Source organism: Tursiops truncatus, chromosome 10, assembly GCF_011762595.2.
Source record: "Tursiops truncatus isolate mTurTru1 chromosome 10, mTurTru1.mat.Y, whole genome shotgun sequence".
Taxonomy (NCBI): Eukaryota; Metazoa; Chordata; class Mammalia; order Artiodactyla; family Delphinidae; genus Tursiops; species Tursiops truncatus.
The window spans coordinates 35,678,417-35,703,039 of NC_047043.1; the positions used below are offsets into that span (position 1 = coordinate 35,678,417).

The 24,623-nt window shown below is 50.3% G+C and overlaps 1 protein-coding gene across 7 annotated transcripts in view; it reads left to right on the plus strand.

The window, feature by feature from the left end:
• BTBD9 (BTB domain containing 9) overlaps nt 1-24,623 on the plus strand; it is a 415,523-nt gene that overhangs the window by 382,724 nt on the left and 8,176 nt on the right. For all 7 annotated transcript variants that reach the window (XR_012334472.1, XM_073810771.1, XM_073810770.1 and 4 more), the window contains one exon: nt 9,368-9,446. Coding sequence is in view for 6 of the 7 variants with exons in the window: in XM_073810771.1 (XP_073666872.1) it covers nt 9,368-9,446 (79 nt within the window). In the remaining variant the exon portion in view is untranslated. The remainder of the gene's footprint in view (nt 1-9,367; nt 9,447-24,623) is intronic.

Consider the following 24,623-nt stretch of genomic DNA (forward strand, 5'->3'; position numbering starts at 1 on the left):
AGAAAGTGTAAAAAGCAACCCCCTAGGTCCAGAAATCCCAGGGGCAGGAGGAAGCTAGGGGAAGGCTGATCTGGACTATAATTAGGACAGAAGATGACATGCGTCGTCCTAGCAAACTGCTCCCCACCAGCCACCCCAGCATGAGGAGGGGCTCCACCAAGGCTGAAAACTGACCATGACCTGAGGAGTTCAGATGAGACTCAGGCAGGGCCCACCCCCGGAGAGTCTGAGCTGTAATTGGTCTGGGGTGTGGCCTGGGAGGTGGAAGGTTTAGAAGCTCCATAGGTTACTCTGATGTGCAATCAGGATTGAGAACCCGCTGGTCCAGCTAGGACCCAACTTCCATTAAGGTAGTCACAGGGAGCAGGCAGCAGCTACTGGGGACTGTATCGGCTGCAGCGTCTTTCCATGAACCCCAGCTCTGCCTGTTTCGAGGCAAAGAAGAGATCAGTGTAAGACGATAGATTTTTTTTTTTAAACTGAAACATAATTTGTGTATCAGTTCTGTTGCTAGATCCCCAAAGTGTTGAGTTTTCTGGGATTCCTATATAAGAGTTAGAAATTTAATTCTCTCCATTTAACACTGCCTGAGCTCTGTCTAAGGCTGGGTGGAAACCTGGCCACCTCCTGGGCCAGGTGGGTGATGTACGAGGCAGGCTAGGGCAGGGTCCTGGGCATGAGGGAGACGCCACAGGCTGGAGGGGCTGAGTCCATCACCTTTACTTCGGAACTAGCCAATGTTCTCTCAAGACGACCCCAGGATGCCAGATCATCTCGTTTTCAAGAGAAACCAGAAATTTGTATCTTTATGTGAAATCTTCTAATTTGTAAGTGGCAGCTAACTTAAGTTTTTTAAAAATACTCAGTAAAGCAGCAAAGTATGTCTGTGAGCCTTCCCTGCATGACCTTTGATCTCAGTAAGCATGTGGCTGGTCAGCATGTGACTAAATGATCACTAATCCCGGTGGCTCCTGACAGGCTGTTTCCCTGCCACCTCGGGGCTGCAGTCAGGTTAGACGAACTTGGCACCGTTTTTCCTAAGCCTGGCACATAGAAGGCTCTCAATAAATAGCTGTGGAATGGAGGGACAGACAGAGTGAATGGCACGAGCCCAGAATTCCCTGTAAGTCGGGGCAGTGAGTTGGCTATAAAATCCAGTTAAGCATCCTGCTAGACAAAAGAATGAACTCCCAGGTGCCAGATTGGTTGCTGAGGCCTGCACCAAGGAAGGCTTCAGCGTAGCCTGGCACCAGAGGTCTGAGCAAGTGAGCGGGTTGCGGTATGTGCTAGGCTGGGAGCCAGCAGGAGTGCGTGCAGGGGCCCAGTTTTAAGGCTGTTACAATGCAAGGGTCCCCACCTCACCACGTCACGGAAGACGCACTCTCCCTCACGTGCCTGGTCCATGGAGCGTCTTCAGATGTGACTAAAGAGATGAGTGTGGTCCTTGGCCCACGGCAGCAGCAAGGCAGACGAAGAACAGCGTGCTCAGAGGGACAGAGGGACGGCAGGCAGCTGGGGGCCCAGCGCAAGAGGTGAGTTCATGAAGATCCATCAGAGGGTCTTCAGGCCAGGCAGGCCTGGAAGCTCACTCAAGACCTTCAGCACCCGGCCCTGCTCAGTGCCACACGGCTGGGAGTAGGCACCACCGCCACTGCGTATGCTCAGTTGACAGCAGACAGCCTTTAATATTTCCTCCCTTTTCGAGAATCTTTTCTGAAGGTTCACGTTTTCCTTCTAGCCCTGCACCCAAACGTTGTAAATAAAACGCTCCACACGTATCCTTGCCATTCCTCGTCACCACAGGCTTCTCTCCCTTTCTTGGCTCTGTTTTTTATTGTTTTGTTTTTAAACTTTTGAACTTTGAAATTTTTATCAAAGATATACATGTTCAGCTTTCAAAGTCAAGTAGGAGCACAAGGCTTATAACAAGAAAGCAACAACCCCCTGCTTCACCCTTTTCCACCCCAGACCCCACTCTCCAGAGGCAGCTGCTTTCCTTTTTTCTCTTTAAAATTTTAAAAAATATTTTGAAACGACAATACATTCAAAGAAAGTATATTTAATATGGTTTAAAAATGTAAAACTATAGATAGTGAAATGTCTCCTTCCCACCCACCCCTTCCTCCAGAGATGATAATGTGTAAACATATAAAAATGTGTGTATTTTCCCCATTTTTTAATACAACTTTTTCTACACCTTGGATATCTCTAGACATTCTCCATCCCTGTCTCTGCAGCTGCACAGTCTTTCATGGTAGGGATAGAGACGTACCATAATTTACTTAACCGGTCCCAAGTGATGAGTGTTTAGGTTGTTTCTGTTCTCTTGCTGTTCAAACAATGCTACTGCCTTGTTCCCGTGCTCAGAGCACATCTAAGCTAAAGCTTTTGAAAAATCTCATGTGATTCTGGTTCCCACATCTTTGTGCTGACCTTCTGTCTTCCCCTCCAGAAGCATTTAGATCTTCTAAAGTTTCTCAGTAATATGCTTTGCTTTCTCATTCATTGTGGTGGCCACTCAGTGGCCTCTAACTTAGAAACTTATGTCCTTCATATCTGGGAAAATTTCTTGTGTGACTTTTACATTTTATAGCTCATGTCTTTTCTGCTCTTTTTTTCTGGAACATCTGCTAATTGGATAGTGGACCTCTTGGTTTGATCATCTCATTCTCTTATCCTTTTTTTTTATTTTCTATCTTTGTCATTTTGTTTGACCTAGGAAATTTCCTCAACTTAAGCTTCTAACTATATTGTTGAATTACTTATTTCAATTCATAGTTTTTTTATATATAAATTTATTTATAAATTTATTTTTTTATTTATTTTTGGCTGCATTGGGCCTTCATTGCTGTGCACGGGCTTTCTCTAGTTGCAATGAGCAGGGTCTACTCTTTGTTGCGGTGTGTGGACTTCTCATTGCTGTGGCTTCTCTTGTTGCAGAGCAGAGGCTCTAGGCGCGCGGGCTTCAGTAGTTGTGGCGCACGGGCTTAGTTGCTCCGCAGCATGTGGGATCTTCCTGGACCGGGGCTCGAACGCATGTCCCCTGCATTGGCAGGCGGATTCTTAACCACTGTGCCACCAGGGAAGCCCTGTAGTTTTAATTTACAAGAGCGCTTTCTTGTTCTCCAAGTATTTCTTTTTCACGTATTTTATTCTTATTTCAAGGGTGTGATACGGTTTTCTTTTATCTTTCTGGTGGTAATATAAGTTTCCCTGAAGTTTTATTCTGCTTACTGAACTATATCTATATCCTTTGAGATATTTTTCTTTTCTATTTGCGTTTGGTCTTCATCTTTAATGTTAGAGTCTTTGGTGATCTTTGACTGGTTGTTTACCATTAAGCGTCGGCACTGAGAAAGCAGGCAGAAAGCTTTTTGAGTGTGGGTGGGTTTGTGGACTTCATTCAAGGTTATCAGACAGGGCTTAGGCGTTTCATTGGGGGAGAGACTTCTGCCCACTCATTCAGATCCAGCACACCGGCCACCTTAGGTTCCTTCTCATGGAAATGCGCTTCAGATGTGCACGGCCATTTCATCCATTGTGTAGGTCTTAGCTCAGTTGTTACTTTACCGGAGAACTTCCTTAAATACATTATCTAAAGAGGCGTGACCCTCTCAGTTTACTTACATTGCTTTATTTTTCTCCATAGCCCTTCTTTAACTCTGATATATTTGTTTCTTTTATTTGTCTCTCTCTCCCACTATAAGGTAAGCTACTTGAGGGCAGAGTCTAAAATAGGGCCTTCTTCATTAAGCACTTGATAAATATTTACAGAAGGAAGAATGAAGGGACAGAGAGGAGGAAGGTAGATCAGTATCTCTAGGTCTTTCCTCTTGGGCTGCTCCGAGTCTCAGAGGGATCCTCCAGTCCCCTGCCTGGGAGTTAAGCCTGGATCACGGTGGCCTGAAAGCCGAGGGAGGGAAGGGGGCTGGAAGTCTTGCCATCTGGGATATTCACTTCCGTGTATTCCTCGCTCTCAGCCCCTGCAGGGTCCCACCCTCTGCTCTGCATAGTGTCCCAGAGTCTAGACCCTCTCTGTTCAAAGACTCCAGAGTGAAATCCCTGTCTCTGCCGAGGTGGAAAAGGGCTCATCCCCACTGTGCAGGAAGGAGAGGGGGGGTGAGGAGTCCGTCTGCTCCTTTTACCTGTTTTCAGCCAGCCCCCTGCCTGCCCCCCACCTCCAGAAGTAGCTGGTGACTCAAGAGTCTGCAGTGTGAATTCGCTTGCTTCCTGTGTGTTTCTCTCTGAGGTGCTGGCAGAGAAAGATGGTGACATCTCCTCATGCTTTCTTTGTGCTTGTTTTGTGTTTGTGTGTGTGTATTGTAGCACATATATTTGATATGAAACATACATTAAATTTTCTTACTGCCCTTTTAGTGGAGGGAACAAAGCTTAACCCACGTGTTCAATTTGCTATGTTTAACTGCCAGTCTGGCCCTGGCCAGACACTCCTGGCCATCTCCCTGGTGTCCACCACGTGTGCTGCAGAAAAAGTCTGACATTTGCTTTCCCTTTATAGCGTAGGCAGCAAAGTCACGTAATTTTTCAGAGCTGAAAAGACCTTGCCATGGGATCTGCAGGATCCCCAGAGAAGGCAGGATGCGGCTTAGGATGGGAAGCCCTTCTCAGCTGAGCCCTCAGGGCCTGTGTGGTGCTCTCATCACCCAGAGCCACTCTCACAAGCCCTGTACTCACAGAGGGCAGCCGCACCCTCCTCCCCAACCAGGCAGCTCTCCTGTCCTCTGCTTGCTTCGGACAAAGACTCCGCTGTCCCGGGACCTGGCGACCCCCGCCCCGCCACCGGCAAAGCCCCAGCCCCACCGAGGGACTGACTCCACCTTTCCCCTGACATAAACACAGACACCATTTTAATCCCTTTCTTCTCTTTCTTTCTTTTTATTTATTTTAAGAAGTGTTTAAAATGCAGAAAAGAATGAAAAGTATGACAACATTCACTCACATACTCATCCCCAGAATTGACTGTAGTTAATATTTTTCACATACACTTTGTCTTTTATTTTAATCAAAGAAATAAAACATTCCAGTTGGTGTTGAAGTATCCTTTGTTCGCCATCAGCAAACCCCAGTCCTCACCCTCTCCTGAGAGACAACCACTATCATGAATTCAGCATATCTCCTCCCAGAATAGTAAAAAAAAATTTTACAGGCATGTATGTTTTCATGAGTAGCATGTTCACAGCGATTGTGGAGCACTCCGTAAACCACACGGTGGTCTGCAGGCCGAAGAGGCTTTTAGAAGGACAGTTCTTGGCCCACTTTTTCACTCTCCTTATAAACAGCCCACCTACCATATCTCAGCTGCAGCCCTAGGATTTTATATGCATTCCTCAAGCAGTAGCTTTAGGTTGTTTTAAATCACTTGTTTTTCTGGCTTGTTTAATTACTACTATGGCAACAACAACATTTTTCCCTTCCATTTTTAAACTTCATATACATAGTATTTCAGCCTCATTATGGGTTAAATTGAGTTTTTTGGGTGGGCCGGGTAACTCAATCAAAATGTATAGCTTTATTTCTCTGAAAAAATTGCTTCCAAGCTTCAAATAGCCAATTACCAGGGAAGTTTGGGAACACCACCAGACTATGAGTTGGGACCACAGTACTGTTTGCATTGTTCTCTGACTAGTTCATGGAAGGATAGCTTATGTCCCCAGAGAGATCCTAAGCTTCTTTAGGGCAAGCACTACATCTTGCATGTTTCCCATAACACCCAGCAGGTACCAACCTCAAGAACGTATTCAACAAATGCGTGTTTAATTCCTTCAAAGCCCAGCTACCTTGTCTGCCTCCAGGAAATGGGTGCTGATGGGAGGGTGGTGGGAACCTCTGCAGTAGTCACTAAATCATACGCTATCAAACTCAGTGACTCACAGATGGGGCCCAGGGAAACAGTGGGTCTCGTCCAGGTTCACATGGCTGGCTGGTAATTACAGTAGCAATAACAATATCAGCTATTTTTCTTAGAGCCTAGTGTATGCCAGCACTGTTCTAGGTGGTTTACATTTGTTAATGTATTTAATCTTCACACCCCAAAAAATTTAGATAGGTATTTTTATTATCCTCATTTTACAGAGAGGAGACTAAAGCCCAGAAAGGTTAAGCAGCTTGCCTAAGGTCACAGAGCTGGTAAAAATTCAAACCCAGGAGCCTGGCTCCAGAGCCCATGCTGTCAACCACTTTGCCATCCTACCTCTAGTTCATGAAAGGCCATGAATAAAACCTGCTGTCTTGACTGTCCCCCAGTGATCCTCTCAACTGGAAATATTCTACGTAATAATACGGTGCTGGCATTTTCACTTGCTTCACGTCACACGATCTGTGTTAAAGCCTTGGGTGATAGGCAAGATAGGTACTTTTTCTAATGCTTTCATATACATTCTACCAAACTCAAACAATACAGAAAAGTACAAAAGTACAATTAATGTCTCTTGAAATTCTTCCATCCAAACATTTTGGCAAACATTCTTGTAGACATCCCTCCTTGAATGCGTGTGTGTGTAGGTATTTACAGTTTAACATAATCAGGACCTCATTCTAGATGCATTTTTATAACCAAGGGAGTGGTATTATTTCTGTCAGCATTGGACAAATGAAGAAACTAGCTCAGGAAGCGGGCGTGATCTGTCAGCTGGAGAGATGGCAAGCGCTGGAGTTGGGACTTCAGTCCCGTGTGGGTTTTCCCGTTTGGGGTAGGTGCTCAGAGCAAAGACCCGCACGTACTTTTTGACACCCATTGTTCCTGTTCAGACACGGCCTCCTGGCACCCAGTCTTGGCTTTGAACTGAGTGGTGCTACACCCCTGTTGTTCTGTTGTCTTCCTGGGAGTGTTGCCTACTAAAGAGATTCCGAGTCCTGGGCGAGTAGGAATATTTATACAGCTCTCCGTAAGCTCAATAAAAATGGCAGTCAAGCTTTTGTGTAGACTAAGTGGTGGTGATGGGTCCTGGCCCCGTGAAGCGTGAACCCTCCTCAAGGTTGCACCCTGATTACAAATGCGGCTCCGATGTGACAATGTCCTGATGCCACCTTATCCTTTCCCCACTGGGCAGCACTGAAAGTTGTTTTGAAAAAGTTCAGGGGAAGTGGAATCTGATATTTTGGAGGGAGAGATGCTCATTATCTCATCCTCACCAGCTTCCCTTCCTACTCGTATTTTGGTCTTGGGGTTGTTATCCAGTTTGCTGAAAATGAAATCATCTGTTCAACTCTCGGACTGTGTTAGTGAAAATGAACTCTAATGTGATTAGATATTAATGCAGGGTAATGGAGGATTGGTATTAAATTGAAGCCTTCTGATCTTATTACTCCACAAATGCTCCCTCCTTCTCAGGCTGCTGCCCCGCCAGCCCTGCTTCCCCCAGCAGAGGTGGGGGCCGGTGGTGCCAGCCCAGGCCCGCCGCGGAGGCTGGGGCAGGAGATGGGAGCCGAGGGGGCCATGGTGAGGAAAGGGAGACTGGGGTTCAGGCCCGGCTCTGCCCAGGATGACTCACGGCGAACCCTCACTTCCTTCAGGGCCTTGGCCTCCACTCCACACTGCGGAGGGAGGAGGGGTCTTCCACAGAGGGAATGATTAGGGGCCTGTCTGCACTCTCAGAGCCCTGAGCATGTTGTCAAGTACCATGAGCTTACGAGAGTCAAGTTATACCTTCACGTCCAGAAGCGCCGGGCGATTTTTTGGATTAGCATAGGACTAGAAATCTAAGAAGAAAAGTCTTCACGCTGTCTGCTCCACTCCCGTCCCCTTCTCTACCCCAGTCCTTTTTGTGAAACTGGCTGAACCTAATAGCTGTCACCGGCTGAGGTCACTTGCCCTAGTTCTGTTTCCCTTTCGTGGAGGGGTGGTCTGAGAAGCAGGGTGGACCAGCTTTGGTGTGTGCAGCCTCTTGCATTAGCAGCAGGGATGGGACTGATGCCCTCGCAGTGTGGACCCCAGCTTCCCCTGACCTGCTGGAGGAAGGATGCAGATCTGTGCTCAGTTACCCTGCTTAGCTCAGAAGTGACCCCGAGGCCTGTGGGAGCGAGCCCAGGCCCAGAGTTGAAGCCCCACAGGGCCTTCCTCATAGGCCCACCGGCTTTCCAAGGGAGCTGCATGGGTCTGGGAGCAGAACACTGAGAAAATGGGCCAGGAGTGCAGGCCGTGGGGATGGTCGGATGGCATCACCTTCATGGATGAATAACAGCCTTTTTACAAAGAGTGATTTTTCTTATGCTGCTCCAGAAACATGCTTCTGGAGGCACAGACTTTGCACACAGGATGGTAACGACTTTTTAATGACCTTAAGGGGCCTGGTGTCCAGGCAGCAGTGAATCAGTCTCAGTGGGAAGCTCACAGGGAGAGAGAAGATGGAACACCTGAAAGCAAAGGGGGAAAAACAAACCGCAAATACATGTGTTTTCTTCAGTAGCATTACTTGGTAATTAGACAATTACAGGAAACAGCTTCCCAGCAGCTGGCGCTTCCACTGTGTGGACGGAGGAGGGATGCAGCAACTGTGAACTCCTCACATTTCTTATGAAAGTATTACTGGCGTTTGCAGCTGTAGATGCTGAGCTCCCCGTGTGTTCTGATGAATGGGGCGGTAAACCGGGAGCAGACTGCCTCCTCTCAGGGGCGGCTTGGGGCCCGCGCAGCTGGGCTTTAAATGAACTGGCCCAGCCCCTGCTGATCCTTGAGGAATGGCTTTTAAAATAGTGGGGCTGCTTTTGAGCCCACCCGGAGACTGGCTGGTCCAGAGAATAAACTGTTTGGGGGGCATATTTGGAAGTGGGAAAAGGAGGGCTGGAGGGAGGCCTATGGAGGAACTGCCTCTTCTTCCCCAGGTGCCACCACTCGCAGGGGCTGGGGTGAGGGGTTCAGACAGGAGCCTGGGGCTCACACTGCAGCGAGTGCCGCCCAGCCCCGTCCTCCCCTTGCCCTGCCTCAGCTCCTCCTCCCAGGGCTCCCCAGCGAAGTCACTGCGCCCACCTGGACGCATCCATTCAGCCTACAGCCCTCTGAGGGCAGCCCCATCGTGGCCCTGTTACTTCATGAACTCCACCAGCCCTGGTCACTCCTCTGTTCGGCCACACTCTTGTCACTATGTGCTCGCAGTCTGCCCTTCACGCTTATGTCGAGCCTTATGAGAATCCCGTTGCCTTTGCAGAAGGGCAGGGCGCCTTCTTTGATGAGATTGTAGGGAACACCGTGTGCTCCTGCCCGTCTCCCCACAGTGGGTGGAGCCCTGTCCCCGCCCCCCTACGGCGCAGGAGGCCCTCCCCGTCCACGTACTGGGCTCTGCTGGCCCCGTGCTGTCAGCAGGGTCAACTGGGTGGTCTAACCAGGCAATGCTTGTGCTTCTCCTCACAGGTCCTGGCAATCAGTAACTTTTGAAAGACGGCCGGCCTCCTTCATTCGAATCGTTGGAACACACAACACAGCAAATGAGGTAAGGCTCCCCTTTCCTGAAAGACACGGTGATATTTCCTGGTGTACAGGTAAATGCCACATCCTGAGTTAAGTGGAGCTGTTTGTTCTACCCGCTACTGTCCTGTTGTTCAGCTTGGGACAGGAGAAAGTCCTGCTCTTGCATGATGGGGACATCGTTACCATTTCTGGGTAGCTCTTCACCAGCGAATGGAAGCCTGCTCCTGCGGCTTTGCTTCCGCCTACCAGCCACTCTGCAGAGACCTGGAGAGGTCAAACGCCCTGTCCTCAGAGTCCTCCGCCCTCCCAGACGTCAGCTGTCTCAGTGGGCCCTGGGCCCTCTGAGCATGGTGTGCAAGGAGCCCCAGCCCCGCGGGGCAGCTGAGGCGCACAGTTGCTGGTTTCTTCTGTCCGGCCCCCCGGTCCTGTGCCAGCCTGCACATAAGCGTTCTTGGGTGAGCCTCTTCCTCCCTGGCCTGTTCCTCACCTAGGCCCAGGCCTGGATCCCGGGGCAGCAGCCATTCCGTTGGGCTGCACTGTTTGTGGATGTTCCGTCACCTTTGGATCTCACGAGGGAAGAGTGGGCAGGTTATTCTCCCCACTTTGGGCTCCTGCGGTCAGGGCAGCAGGCAGGTGAGGTTCCTGGGCCTCACACATGCTGTTTTTCTCTGGAGAAGTGCACTGGGTTCCTCGAGATCGGAGAGGAGAGGAGAGGACAGGGCCCGCAGTGGGTCGAGAGTGTGAGGGGAGGGCACTTTGCGTGCTTGCACCAGGACCGCGAGCGCAGCCCAGGGCCGCGCCAGGCACGCCGGGACTGCCCCCCTCGGCAGCGTGGATCCCCGCTGGGCTCACAGAGGCACCTCAGGGTCCACTCACACCGTTTCAGGTGAGAAGGACATCTGTTTCCATTTTGAGCGCAAGGTAATCCATCCGTAAGTTAATTATTACTTAGCCTTTCTGTTTCTCAGGTGGGCGTAGAGCAAGCACCGGTGCTGGTGGGTTGGAGTCCGGCAGGTGCTCATCAAGCTGGTGCTTTTACAGCCAGATGTGCTTAGCGTGCACCCCTGAAGACCTGACCGCTGGCTAGAGACCGCAGTCATAAGGAACAGTGAGGTTGAAACTCGAGGTAGTAAACGCAAGGCATAAAAGTAGTAACCGTCCTGCAATTTCATCTTAACGTGAACTTTCTCAGATCTGTACAGGACTGGCTTCCTGGGTGTGTGACCAGGGCCGTGGCGTGGGGCTCCGTATCCAGAAGGGGGCTCAGAGCTTAGGGTTTAATGCTCTCTAGCACCCTCTTGATAGTCTTGGCAATTTTACCTTTGAATTTTCTTTTATAAGGGAAGTCCCTGTGGGACAGTGGAGCGCCCACCAGGGCTCCGAGCCTCGGCTGACCTGCAGGCCAGCCCTGCCCCTCCTCACCTTCCTGGGACAGGTTCTCAGCCACCCACCCCCTGACCCCTGGAGCATGGACTTGCCCAGCCTCCCCCTCCTCAGCCTGTCCTGTGGCCACTGCCACCCGCCACTCCCAGTGGGGGCCTCGCACGCTTGTGGGGAGAGTCAGGAGAGTCAGTGTGAGTCTCACGTGCGAGTCCCAGGATAGGGCCCAGGGTGCCGTGAGCGCCTGCCCTGACCTAAGGCTCTCCCCCAAGCCTGAGCCCGAGCGAGCGCAGCATCAAAAAGCAGATGAAAACCCCAGGACACGTCAGGAGAGACACTGTGGGGGCAAAGGAGAAGCTTTTTCCTGCCTTTTTGAACAAGATGCTCTGCATTTTCATTTTGCTCTGAGCCCCACACATCACGCAGCTGGCCCTGGATTCATGCATGATGTTTGTCAACTCAGAACTCTCCAGGGCACATCAAGTGCTTCTGGTACTTCAAAAAGTATTTTAAGAAGTGCAAATATTGTGATAATTTATATTCATTTTGCCTTTTCATTTATTTAGAATAAAAATGATACACGCCCACAATGTGTTTCTTGCAGAGAAGAGCTTATAAACAGAAGCCTGAAACTTTTTCTTACCTCTTCATTTCAAAACAAACCTGAAAATTACAAAAGTAAAGCAACTGATTTTTTTAAAGCATAAAATTAAAGAATTCTAAACATCAGGTCATAAAAACACTTTTTTCTTTTTTTTGATGATGGAACAAAAGTAAATTTGAATCTGCATTTTAATATATATTTGAGCCCCAAACCAAACATCATAGTTGTTAAATTTTGCCAATAAATCTCGATTTTTCTTACCACTTAAATTAATTATGTATGTATTACTTACTAAATTGGAAAACAATTTGAATTTATCTTTACATAATAGTATATGAAGCTAAAATTAAATATTTTTATTTGCAGTCACTTGTTTCTTATATAATGCATTAAAAAAAAGACAGATTTTTTTCTTTAATTCCTAAATGGGACTCTGTAATTATCATTTACAACAGAAGGAATTCTTAAGTCAGAGAAGGCTGAGAAGCACTGGAGCAAGTCTGGTCAGAGTCTTTTCCCAGCCCTCAGCCCCAAGCCCGTCACCTCAGAGACCAGATGAAAAATAACTTCCCCTTACAGAACTCTAAAGCTGGAGTGCAAGATCCCCTCTCCCTGATGCGTTTACAAAAATATCTGTGCAGGGAGCCCCAGCTGCTTTGGACCTGCCAGTTTGCATGGGTTGACTTAGGTCACTAATTAATGGGTGACCCGTCATATCTGGCTGAAGAGCAACTTGCTCAGCTGCCTTATTGAGTGGGTTATCGCTCAAGAAAAAAAGCCTCCGTGTAGTGTTGCCAACCTGGGAACATCTCAAATCGTAAAATAAACAGTGACCAGGATCATAAGGCAAGATCCATAAACTGTCATTCTCAGAACAAACAAGAAGGCACAAGCGTTGAATTTCACAGAGCACCAAGGATGTAGTGAGCCCTCAAAGAGGACGTTCTTTACTGCAGCACACTGGCTTCTGGGCGTCATATCCCCGTTCTTGGAGAAGGGCAAGGATGTGGGGCAAAGGTCAGAGGTGTGAGGGAAGGAGGGTGACTGGGGTCGGTCGGGCAGGACTCCTGGGGAGGCCAGGCCTGGGAACTGTGATGGCGCCGACGGCCGGGGAAGGCAGGCGGGGGTCCAGGACAGCCCTGGTCCCGAGTCCCATGGAGCCAGAACCGAGTCATGAGAAGACAGCGGTCAGGGAGCCTCTTCCTCACAGTGGAGCGGAGGCAGGGGTTCCTCAGTCTGGCCCTGCTTGTTTGCTGAGTGACATCAGTGGCCTTGGTTTAGTCAGAGCCAGGCCCTCTTTCCCTTTAGATGCCAAATGTTACCAGCCCAAAGACTGTGTGCGAATTTCAAGGAGCATAGATGGAATTGGTTTCTAGCATGGGAAGGTTAGATGGTCTTTGTGGATAGTGGAAAGAGAAATGTGCCACGTCTCCCAGGTAAGACTGGTTTCTGCAGGCACTGCCCCGCCCGGAGAGGGGGGTCCGCGCGGGGCACGGTGGGGAAGCGCAGCTTGGAGCTCCTGAGAGCTGAGAGCGTTCAGCAGAGATGGGCGGCTCTTCGGGCAGCAGGTGGAAAGTGGCCTGTGTATGTGGCCAGAGCTGCCGGCGGCTCAGGAACTGCCCCCACCTCCAGACATCCCAGCTGCTAGCAGGATAGCAGAGGTGTCCAGAGCTAAAACTGATGGGGAATTCTGGCCCGACGTGGGCACGTGTCTGTCTTGCCATAGCCGGCCAGGCCTTCCCGCGTCAGGCTCGGCACCTGTGCTGCACGCTGATCCCCACCCCGGATCAGGGCCAGCTCTCAGGTGATGCAGCCGAGGAGGGCTGCGGACGTTCAGATTTCTTGATCACCTGCTTGGGCACGCTTCTGGTTTCCTCAGCATTTCATCCCTGTCCTCTGGGAGGTGCGTGTCTGCTCCTGGCATCTGTCTCTCATTTTCCTTTGTGAGCACCACAGCGATGAATTCATTTAATTTTTTAGCTATGTTTACGACTTCTGTCAATAAATTCCCCTAATGTTTACCTCCCAAAGACTCCACCACTTGCTTCAGTGACCTCCTGCGCCTTGTGTACTCAGCATTTCCTTGTCATTTATCTTCACTTCTTAGAACATTCTCCTTTCATTGCCTGCCAGCGAGTTTGTCATCCTGCTCCTCCTCTCTGCTCTGTAATCCTCCCTGCGGCGTGCTTCTCACGTTTCTCTGCTCTGCCCTTGGATACCATCCTCCCTCTGCGCCCTTTCGCAGGCTTCTTTCCTCTGTCTTCCTCTCACGCTTAGCACTAGATGGCAGGCACGTGTCAGTTTGTCTTTCAGCGAGTGCCCCCTCCGTCCTGCTCTCCTTCAGTTGTTTTCATTCCTCTGAATCTTCCCAGTGCCTGTAGCCAAAAAGGTCTCCTTGGCTGTTTCCTCCATCACTTTCTCTTGGTCTCAGTCACCAGTGCAACCGCGAGGTCATTCCAGCCCACCTGCCTCAACTGCTACTTGACTCCGAGCTACTCGAGAGGAGGCATTGCTTCCCTTTCTAAGGCTCTCCTGTCTGAAGGACGTTGGACGTGGTCCTGGTGGATCTGAAGTTTCCACTCGTGCCGTGCAGTGGCCGTGCTAGTTCTGATGCAGCTCCGCTCACACACCCTTCATTTCCATTTCACTAGTTACCACAGCAAAGCCGCAAAGGCACACTGCTTTGTCCTTAAGGAGGTCAGGCTGGGTCCAAATGAGGTCTGTCTGTGGACCTATGACAATCCGTCAGTCTATTAAAAGAAATACAAGTTACGCCTGTTTCTTCTTATGGCTTTGATGAAACCTGGGTTGGAGAGCAGGTTCTGGAGTGATTTTTTTAGGAGGCAGAGACCTCAGGGGCACAAGCAGCCCCGGGGGTCAGAAAGGACTTGTAGGAAAAGCTAACTTTCTGCACTATGGAAACACCCGCGGGAAAGCTTTTGCCTAGTCAGTAATAGAGAGCGAGGATGGGGTCGACAGTCTGTCGGCAGCTCTCAGGTCTCCATTTACGTATTGAATTTACGTAGCTGCGGAGACAGGCTACGTGGTATTTGTCTTGTATCCTAGCCTTAGCCTGGACCTGGCGCATGTGAGCAGAGAGTACCTGCTGCCTGAGTGAGCAGATGAATCGTTCTGTCTGTCCGTCCGTCTCTCCCTCTCCCCATCAGGCAGCCAAATAAAGGGAAAGATTTAGTGAAACAACTTCTCCTCCCCGCGATCCACGGGGATGAACATGACAGCATGTTGAAGGACAGAAGCCAGTACAGAAGAATCCGTGTAGTAGGATTATGTTCATACAAACGTCAAAAACAGGCAAAACTAAGCTGTAACATCTGAGGATGTGTACACAGAAAAGAAATGATTATTATTAAAGCCAGACTGTGGGTCTCCAGCAGGGAGGCTTAGATCAGGAAGGGACCACAGGGCGCCAGCGATTCTTCTGGTTCTTGACCTGCGTGTGGTTTGCACGGCTGGCGTTGACTATACAGTTATTCAGCAAGCTATACATTTGTGTTTCATGCACCTTTTAGTGCATGGTTTTCACAATAAAAAATGTTCTGGTTTAAGCAAAAGGGATAATTTGACGAGGAAACCAAAGCTGAGCGATGTTCAGTGACTCGCACACAGTCATGCCTGGTGAGTGGCAGAGCCAGGGTTTGAATCCAGGCAGTTGGCACTTAACATCCAGGCTGCTCTGTCTCCCCAAAAGGCATAACAAATGGTAAAGCTTCAGAAATGAGCCCAGCTCTGCCCGGGCCAGGTCGTCGAGTCAGGCGCTGGGGGAGCAGACGGTCCCTGCGGGCAGGCTTCGTGCACCAGCCGGGCTGGAACCAGGAGAGAAACCCAGGCAGGGCCCTTCCCTGGGGGGCGTTGCAACTTCAGCGCCTGACAGAAGTCAACCCACGAGAAGACGCCTTCACCTGGAGTGGGGGTGGGGGGATGCTGCGAGGAGCAGCGCTGGTGGAGGCCGAGTGATGGAGTGAGCGGAGCAGTGGCGGCTGACGGGGGTGGTCCTGAGGAGGGGTTTTGGCATCTGAAAAGTGGATCAGGTCATCCTGACGGGCAGACAGGGATGAGGCTGTGCCGTGGCGGGCTTGGGAGGGCGGGGAGTGCAGATCCCTCCATGAGCTCCAGGGAGCTTGCCGCTGGAGGGTCTGCACCGCTGGCACGAGCAGGATGGAGAGTCTGTAAGTGGCTGCTTGAGCTGCCCTCCAGGACCACTCAGCGCCGAGCCTGGAGTGAGGCAGAATTTATTTACAGGCACTGTCAGGCCGGTGAGTGGCTCTGGGCTCCCTGTGCCATCCTTGTTCCCATAGCAACATGTACCTCTAGTGAAGAAAAAACAAAAAGAAGGAAACAGACTCTGCTTAAAAAAAAAAAGCGCTCCTTCCTGGCCCCGTGACAGTTATTTCCCAGGCCCCACCCCCCCAGGTCTGGTCACTCCCTGTCTGAGTCCCCAAGGATTCCCTCCCCGGCAGTATCCTCCAGAGGATGTCGTCTGAGACACAGCCATAATGCACAGGGTGGGGAGGTAGGGAATGAGCTGAGGAGGAGAGAGAAGTGGGTGGAAGGAAGGGAGGGGCCTTGTCCAGTGTGGACCAGGAGACCTTGGCACTGGTGCCAGCCTCATGCCCAACCAGCTGTGTGACCCCCAGCAAGTCACTTCACCTCCCTGGCTCTCAGGACACTTGTCTTTAAAATAAGGAGAGTGAACTAGCTCTTAAAGGTTCCTTCCCAGTGAGACAGAAAAAAAGCAGAAAAATATTTAATTTATAGCACAATTATAAAAAGGCGTATTTTATAGGCATCTTTATACTTAAATGTCTATTAGGAAAGATTTTATTGGAAAAAGAGAGGGAAAGTGACACAACAGGGAGCACGTCTTTGTTCCAGACACTCCACAAGCCTTATGCCTGTTGTAGTGGAGCAGCAGTAATTCTGCACCAAACAACCAGCCTAGGAGGAGGTGCACACAGCACCTGAGCAGGTGAGGCCTGGGGGCTGCCGGGCAGCAGGATGGACAGAGACGCCAGCTGGTGAGGATGATGTCCAGCCATGTCCTGCTGCAGAGCCAGCGGTGAGCCAGGCCTGCAGTCTCCCTGCAGCTGGAAGCCTTCGAGACAAAGCAGACACGTCACCTGGATGAAGTGAAAAGCTGCCCAGGGCAGTGGGGCCGCCCGCGCGGCCTTGCGGGGAGAGCAGGAGCCCTGGTAAGGCCGTGTCTCCCGGCTCTACCTGGGAACTAGAATATTTCTCCTTTTTTGCTTTAGTTTTTCAAAAATAAAAAGATACCTCTACCGCTCTAGGGCCAAATTAATTAAGACAAGAGAGTGAATCGCTCCCTGGAGCTCTTGAGTGTGCACTCATAAAAGTCAGTGGTCGGGAGTTCTGGGACTGCCTGGGGGGATGTGTTTTCTTTCTTTTTTTTTCCTTCGGCCGTATGGCATGTGGGATCTTATGGTCTTAGTTCCCCAGCCAGGGACTGAACCTGTGCTCCCTGTAGTGGAAGCACGGAGTCTTAACCATTGGACCACCAGGGAAGTCCCTGTGATATGTTTTGGAAACTTCCAAGCAGTGGAGTTCCAGTTATTTGTGAGTGCCCTGGTCTATGTGAAGATGGGAAAGTGACATTGGAAAGTTAAAAAAACTGTTAACCGTATATAAGCAGTGTCACCAAGAAGCTTACTCCCATCCCTAGTAGGCATAAATACTTGTGCAAAACTGTGGGGTTATCCTGTCACCCCTAAGCAATGCTGAAAAGTTGTTGCTCACAAACTGGAAGTGTCTCCCTATGAAATGGGTTCCTTAACTGAAAACCATGTTTTGGGCTGTACGGATGTACGTACGTGAAACTTTGGTTTTAAATTGCAGTGTTTTGTTAGAAACACTTAGTCTTCATTTTTAAAGGAACAAAAATAAAACATCTCTACAATCTAAAGATGGACTCATAACTTGTTCCTGAGATGAGTGTAAGAAGATGTAATTGTCATTGTCATCAGGCTCAGTTAATGTTTGCTGAGTGTGTGTGTGACGCTGCCACGCCACACACTGCGAAAGGAGAGAGGAGGTCGTCAGGGTGTATAATTCAGAAGCCACGTCTCTGTGTCTGACTTCTGGGCAGATATCATTGAGAGGTAGGTGTCTATTTTATAAAGATGTAGATGTAAGTTGAAAGCTTGGCTCAAATCCTATCTGTATTGGTTGGCATGAAAGCAATCTGTGAAAATTACTCAGGAGAAACCAGAAAGGCAAGGTAGAGTCATTGATCAACATTTATTAAATTTTCCTGATTTCTGCTACAGTTCACGCTGGACTCTTAGCCCAACTTGGGAAAATTAGCAGAGGCTTCTCTGCTTTTAAAAACCTTGAAGACACATTGAGCGAAGTGCTCAGGGAATCCCTCTAATGAAAGGCGGCAAACAGTGGCTAGCCGAGGAATTTGCCTGCTCGCCAAGAAGGAGCCAGCACGTTTGTGTACGTCCTTTCCAGGGTTCACCCCAGACTATCTCAGACACGTCAAGAATTACGGCTCCCAGAGAGGAAAGGCAAAGGGATAAGAAACAGCAGCTACAAAAAAGGACACACGGATGTGACTCAGGCTGCGTCGGATTCATACACACGACTACATTCCAATTTAACTGGCTCCTCTCAGAAGACAGATCCAGAAGCCACTGAAGCTGGTTCAGCGAAGGTACCCCTTGGTGAGCAGCAGTAATCAAACAGGCTAATGGGATACATGATTGCCGAGAAGGGAAGGGAAAATGATGCGGCGACTGCGGTAATGGTTTTGCATAAATCAGTAGTGTGGCTCTGCCCTGTATGCCTCATTCACTTTTGGTCACATCCTTTCCAAGGGGTATCGCAGTCTTGGGAAGGTTCGGAGGAAAGAAATTGCATCACACAAGCTTCTGAGCGAAGAGAAACTCAGGACCTGGCTGTTCCACCGAGAGGGAGGCCTGAGGTGCTCGGTGGGGAGAGGAGCTTAGGGGTGTGAGGGACAAGCGGCAGTTTCCACACGGCACCTGGTACCGCCCCTCGTGGCAGTGACGACTCCTCCAGGCAACAGCGACCTCCAGTGTCTGTGTGAAAAGAGCAGACGCATCCCAGCCTCTCTTCCCTTTGCACCTCTGCTGGGGTGGCAGGCATCTCGGGCCAGCCCCGACCCCTTGGCCACCAGAGAAGGTGCCAGTTTCTCCAGGACAGGCTCACTTTCCACCCCTGCTCCCATGAACAGAGTCAGGACTGCCCACAGGCCCCCTCTCTGGATGCCCATTTGCAACGGGTGGACATCCGAAGGGGCCTAGGGTCCTAAGGGAAGAACCCCAGCCTTGCACAAGATGATGATGGTGAGGTACAGACACCGTGATGTTCATCCTCATCGGCAGTGGTCCAGGACCTGGCTGGGTGTTGGCTTCGCACTGTCGTCATGTTAGGTTCAAGGCCAGTGGGTTGGATTATCCACTGAGACAGCTGAGCTGGCACGTTGGTGTACAGAAGGCGAGAGCGAGGCCCCAAGCCTTTATCTGGAAGTCCTCCCTGTCCCTTCTGCCTGGAAGGCCACTCCCGCCCTGTCTTCAAGGCCTGGTTTAGGCACACCTTCCTCGCTGATCTTCCCTTCCAGGCGAAGTTAATCTCTCACACTGTGTATTCCTTCTCACTTGCTATTATGTTGTCTGTGTGAGGAGGCATCCTGATATGGAGAGAGCACGGATTCTGGAGCTGCTCCACCCTGCGGTTGAGTCCCACTCACCACTGTGGGCTGAGGTCCATCTGGTGGAGGTCCTGACGGCAGGACGGTGTGATTTAGCCTTGGGCCAGTGTTTGTGCCCAGTGAGGTCACTGAAGGTTGAAAAACAAAAGCAGTGAAAGGAAGGCTCTGAGGATGAGTCCAGGTCCCCTGCTTGGCTGGGCCTGGAGGCCCCTCGGACCCCCGTGCTGTGCCCGCTGCAGCACCATAGTCCCCCAGCCTCCATCCTCCCAGAGGATCCTTAGAGGCTGTGAAGAATCCTCCCCTCTCCTGTGTCAGTCTTACCAAGCCTGTTATCAGGTTCTGTTATTTATCCTTTAAAAAGGATTCTTTCCTGTTTATCCCAAATTGCTGTGTTCTACCTCAGGGGATTTCAGGTTTAAGGGTTTGTTGTCATCTACCTTCTTTCCTCAGGCACTTGTATTATTTGTCACCATAAATGTATTCTTTTTGTAATATTTTTAACTCAAGAAATACTTAATTTTTTAAGACTCTCCTCTGTCCGGTGACCCTGGCTCCCTGCCCAGGTCCGGGCCGGGTCCTCGCCCAGTCCCCTGAGCCATGGCCTCTTGCCTCTGCCGCCCTGCTCCCCACCTCCCCCGTTCCCGCCTTTCTTTGTCATCACGCAGGCTGGGAGTCCACAGTGGTCACCCTCCTCCTGCACCAGGCCTCCCTCCTCTGACCAGTTCTGCTTGACTGCCTCACCTTCCCCGACTCAGCTCAGGCGGCATCCCCTGCTCCACTGGCTGACTGGGGGCCCCTCCTCTGCACCCTCATGGCTCCCTTGGTGGCCAGAGCCTGTCCACTCACGTGTCTCTATCCTTACTGGTTGGTGCACCCTTTGAGGGGGCCAGGCCTCACAGGAGGGGGTGCAGGAGGTGCCTTGTGTTTTGGAATGAATAAATGAATGAGTGAGTGAGTGAATTAAAGAATGCACTTGGACCTCCTGACCTCCAAACCCTCCTCACCGTGTTTGGCTCCTCTGGCCACGCCTACCGTGTGGTGTCACCTTGTCCTGCCCCCCCCAGCCTGAGCCTGGAACATGGAGGCGCCGGTCCTTTCCCAGCTTGCCGCCCTTATCTGCTCGCTCTGTCCCCGCTGCACGCTCTACCTCCGCACCCATCTTTCCATCTGTAAAACACCCTTTTTCACTTGGAATCCTCACCACATGGTTTGTGACTTACAGAGTTAACTGTTTGCTGTGCGTTGCCTTTGACTTGGCAGAGCCCGCTTGGCTCTGGAGATGCTCAGTGAACCCGCATCAAAGTTAGTTGGTCCCTTAGTGACACCCTTGGGACTCGGGGGTCACAGCCTGAAGCGCAGCCCTGACACAGCCCTGGTTCCTCACATCCGGCCGCGGAGGCTCGGCCAGGCTGCTGGCGGCTAGGGCTTCCCAGGGCTCCCAGAGGCTCCCAGTTTCCCCCAGCGTAGAGGGCAGAGCCTACGCTGAGCTCTGCAGGGTCAGGGAGAGGCATGACTATGATTTCTCCAAGGAGGAGCCTCCACAGGAGGACACCAAAACAGTACCGTTAGGTATGTCCGGAATAATAGCCATTCGAGTTGCTATTTTAAAACAGGTTGGTTAAGTGGCCTAGAGACAGTGGTGCAGTTAAGTCACCCAAGTTAGAGGAATGGGAGTAACAGTGGGAACGGGACAACAGCAGGGGTCCGGCTACCAGCAGTATTGAGTGCTCACTGTAGTCGCGTCCTCCAGGCTTTTTATGGGTACGGCGTGGAGCAGAAACCCACCCTGCCTCTCTGGACTGCGTCACCCATGGGGACCCTTCCTTAGGTGAGAGCCAGACGTTAGTTAGCGGCCAGCTGCACTGAGATCTTTTTTAACTTTATTTTTCAATCCAGGGTTTTTATTGATTTGTTTATTCTTGTGCAAGGCCCTGAGTGGGAGAAAGGACGGCCACGCCTCGGTCCTTGAATCAGATGGGAACTGACAGGTCAGGACACAGGCAGGAGGAGGGGCTGGGCCTTGGGCCCTGGAGCCTCACAGGCTGGCCTAGAAATTAAGAGACCCAAAGGGAGGTTCGTGAGAGCACAAGGAGAGAAACCCATTCACTGGGAAAGGTAATATGCAGCAGGACAGTGTTAAATCAGTGGAAGGGTTAGTATCAGCCTAGGGCTCCGAGGAGCAGCCTCAGAGATGCTGACGGGGAGCGTGAGAGCGGGGTGACATAGCCGACTGCGGGCGTGATGGGGCGGGGTAAGGAGGTCAGGTCAGAACGGGGACGGTGCCGTAAGGTGCATTGTTCAGAACAGGTGGAGGAGACACAGGCGCCGGGGACGAAAGATGACTGGGTGGTGTTGAGAAAGAGAAGGATGTTTGTTCGTTTACAAGGAGGTCTAGGGAGAGGATCCACTGAGAGTGCGGCGGGGGGTGTGCAGAAGCCAAGATGTGTTCTGGGGGGTGTCTCCACGGCCCCACCCCGTGCTTGGAAAGATGGGTGCTCCTAGAGCAAGAGACTGTCAATAACCCACCAGAAGGTGGTCCTGTCACTTCAGAAGCTCAGAGAATGTGGAGCTGATGGAGAAGAGGTATTAATAGCTGCTACTTAGAAGAGGATTTTCAAATTTACCCTGAGTAGCCCAGGCGAGAGCTGACGGCCCAGACAGGTTTTAAATCCCCAGAAAAGGCCCTTCCCTATGGCTGTTGACAGGTAAGCACCTGCAGGTGGGCCCAAGGGGCGAGATTTGATATAAAAGGGAGGGAGAAAGGAAAGAAAAGGAAAGGAAGGAGAGACCGGGGGCTGACTCGGGTCCACAGGAAGCAGCACCAGCCTGAGCTTTAAGGGGAGAAACAGGCTAACTCTAAGAGAAAATACACTCTGCCCATACAGAGGACGCGTGGTCTCGGGCTTCATATTAGTTTGAAAGGTGAAATTTGAAACAGTGGTAGATAAATGAATTGAAGTGGGAATATGGAAGAAATAGTGATGCAGGAAGGAAAGCATGGAATTTATATTTTAAGTGTAATTTCACAGTTGGTACTACATTTGTCTTCTCCGTGAACCTGACTCTGCAGAATAAGGGCGCATGTGTATGCGTGCATAGTGCACGTGTGCCTGTGTGCGTGGCGTGGGTGTGCACGGTGCGTGTGCTCTAGCCGTGGAGGCTGTAGAGTTCCCAGGAGGAAGCAGGGGCAGCCGCGTCCCCCTGGCTCTCTGCGCTTCCTGAGCCCCCCGCGGTCTCCTCCGCCTGGTCCTTTCTCAGGGAGAGTGGCAGGTGTCCAGCCCTGGCTGCATCCTGCCCACTCCCGGGGTACCAGTGCCTTATCCTCTAAAGACAGGCCCTTATCCAGGACTCAGGAAACATGGGCAGATCCAAGTTCAAGTAGGTCCTCTGAGCTAGCAGGCCACTCGGAAGGAAAGGGTGGGCCCGACCCAAAGGAGAGTGAGGGTTGAGCTCTCCTGGGAGCAGTGGGTGGCCAGGGCTCGGAGCTTGCCTCTCACAGCTGTCCACACAGGCCCAGGCACCCACCAGTCCTTTCCAAGCACATCACTACACGCCAGTTACATGCTTACAGTTTAGCCTCAGCATTTGCGCCTAAGTTCGATGACAGCTTTACAACAACTTGCATCATCTTACTTATCTAGGGCTGGTTTAGAAGTCTGGAGGCCAAAGGGAGAAAACCCTTGGGATACGGTAGCACCGGTAGGAGAGCCGGGGCCCTACCAGGTATTTGCCCACGGTGCTGGTTCTGTCTCCTGGTCCCCCAGCCACTGGTGGCCTCCGGCTCCCTCAGCCTCAGTTCCTGTCATGTTACTGGCCTACCACAGCAGTGTCTCTAAGACTGTCTTGTGCCATCAGGCCCCTCAGGAACTGGCACTCGCCCCTAAATCCTATTCCAGCAGATCATAGAATGTTTCTGCTCCAAAGCTCTCAATGGCCCTGCTGCCGACTTTCCCTTCTCTTCACGGTTTGCCACTCAGATCTTCTCAGACATCACTTGGCTCTTTCCTCCCAAGGTCTTCACCCATATTATTCCCCTTGCCTGGAACACTTCTAACCCTAAAATGTCCTCGCCTTCCCTCCAGGTCCTGCCTATTAAGTTTCTTTTAATTTTATTGAAGTATAGTTGATTTACAATGTGTGTTTATTCTGTTCAGCAAAATGACTCAGTCATACATACATATATTCTTTTTCATATTCTTTTCCATTATGGTTTGTCACAGGATATTAAATACAGTTCCCTGTGCTATACAGTAGGACCTTGTTGTTATCCATCCTATACGTAATAGTTTGTATCTGCTCATCCCAGACTCCCAGTGCTTCCCTCCGCCATACACCCCCCTCACCTTGGCAACCACAAGTCTGTTCTCTATGTCTGTGAGCCTGTTTTTGTTTCATAGATATGTTGATTTGCATCGTATTTTAGATTCCACATATAAGTGATATCATATGGGAATTATCTTTCTGACTTACTTCCCTTAGTATGATAATCTCTAGATCTATCCATGTGGCTGCAAGTCTGCCTATTAACTTTTCTTTTTTCTTGTTGGCTGCACCACACGGCTTGCAGGATCTTAGTTCCCTGAGCAGAGATCGAACCCACACCCTTGGCAGTGAAAGCACAGAGTCCTAACCACTGGACCACCAGGGAATTCCTGCCTATTAACTTTTAAAAGGACTCTATTGAGGGCTTAGAGTCTTCTAAGCGCTGTGAGCAATGGCCTTCAAACATTTTGTTTGCATATCCCCTAAAAGAGCTCTGGGAAAAAAATGTAATTTTTTGAACATTTTAAGGTTGAGAAGTAAAAATTTCTTCATAAGTTTAAATACAATTATTTTTGTTAATATGAGATAGAAAAAAATAAATGTTTTAAAAGACGGAAGATAAGGATTATTAGGAATACATATTTGATGACATGGTTTGGTAAAATAGATTTTAACCAACTCGTTGAATAAGGCACACCAAATCTGAAGGTAATTGTGGAATTATTCATGGGATTTAGCCAGTGTATTTTGAAAATGTTTTTATAATTCTGGGAAAATTGCAGTTACGTTTAAAAGAATTACATGAGTCACATATACAGTTCGGTTCCGAATTCAGAACATCTCACTCAGGCCAAATTTCACTCTCATGGGGACCCGGAAAGTATCAGGGCCCATGACTCATGGGCGGGTGCTCCCCATCCAGGGCTTGGCATCCGTGGGAGGGAGGTCGGTGTGCCCCCGTGCGTACTGTAGCACGGGCAGGCAAGGGCTGTGCTTTCCTTCTGTGAGGTGGGGAAGGGTGTTGTGAATTCAGTCATGTTCTCAGGCAGTTTTAGAAAATACTGAATTTGAGGATCTGGAAATTGATTCCCTTAAAACTGCCAGCATGCTCCCTGGAAAGTCGACCTGTGTGCTTCAGACTGAAGACGCCCCCAGGAGAGGATGTGATTCTCCTGTGCAAAGAGCTCAGGACAGGCACCACACAGCAGGGACCCCTGGAGGACTTGGCTGTTACTGGAGAG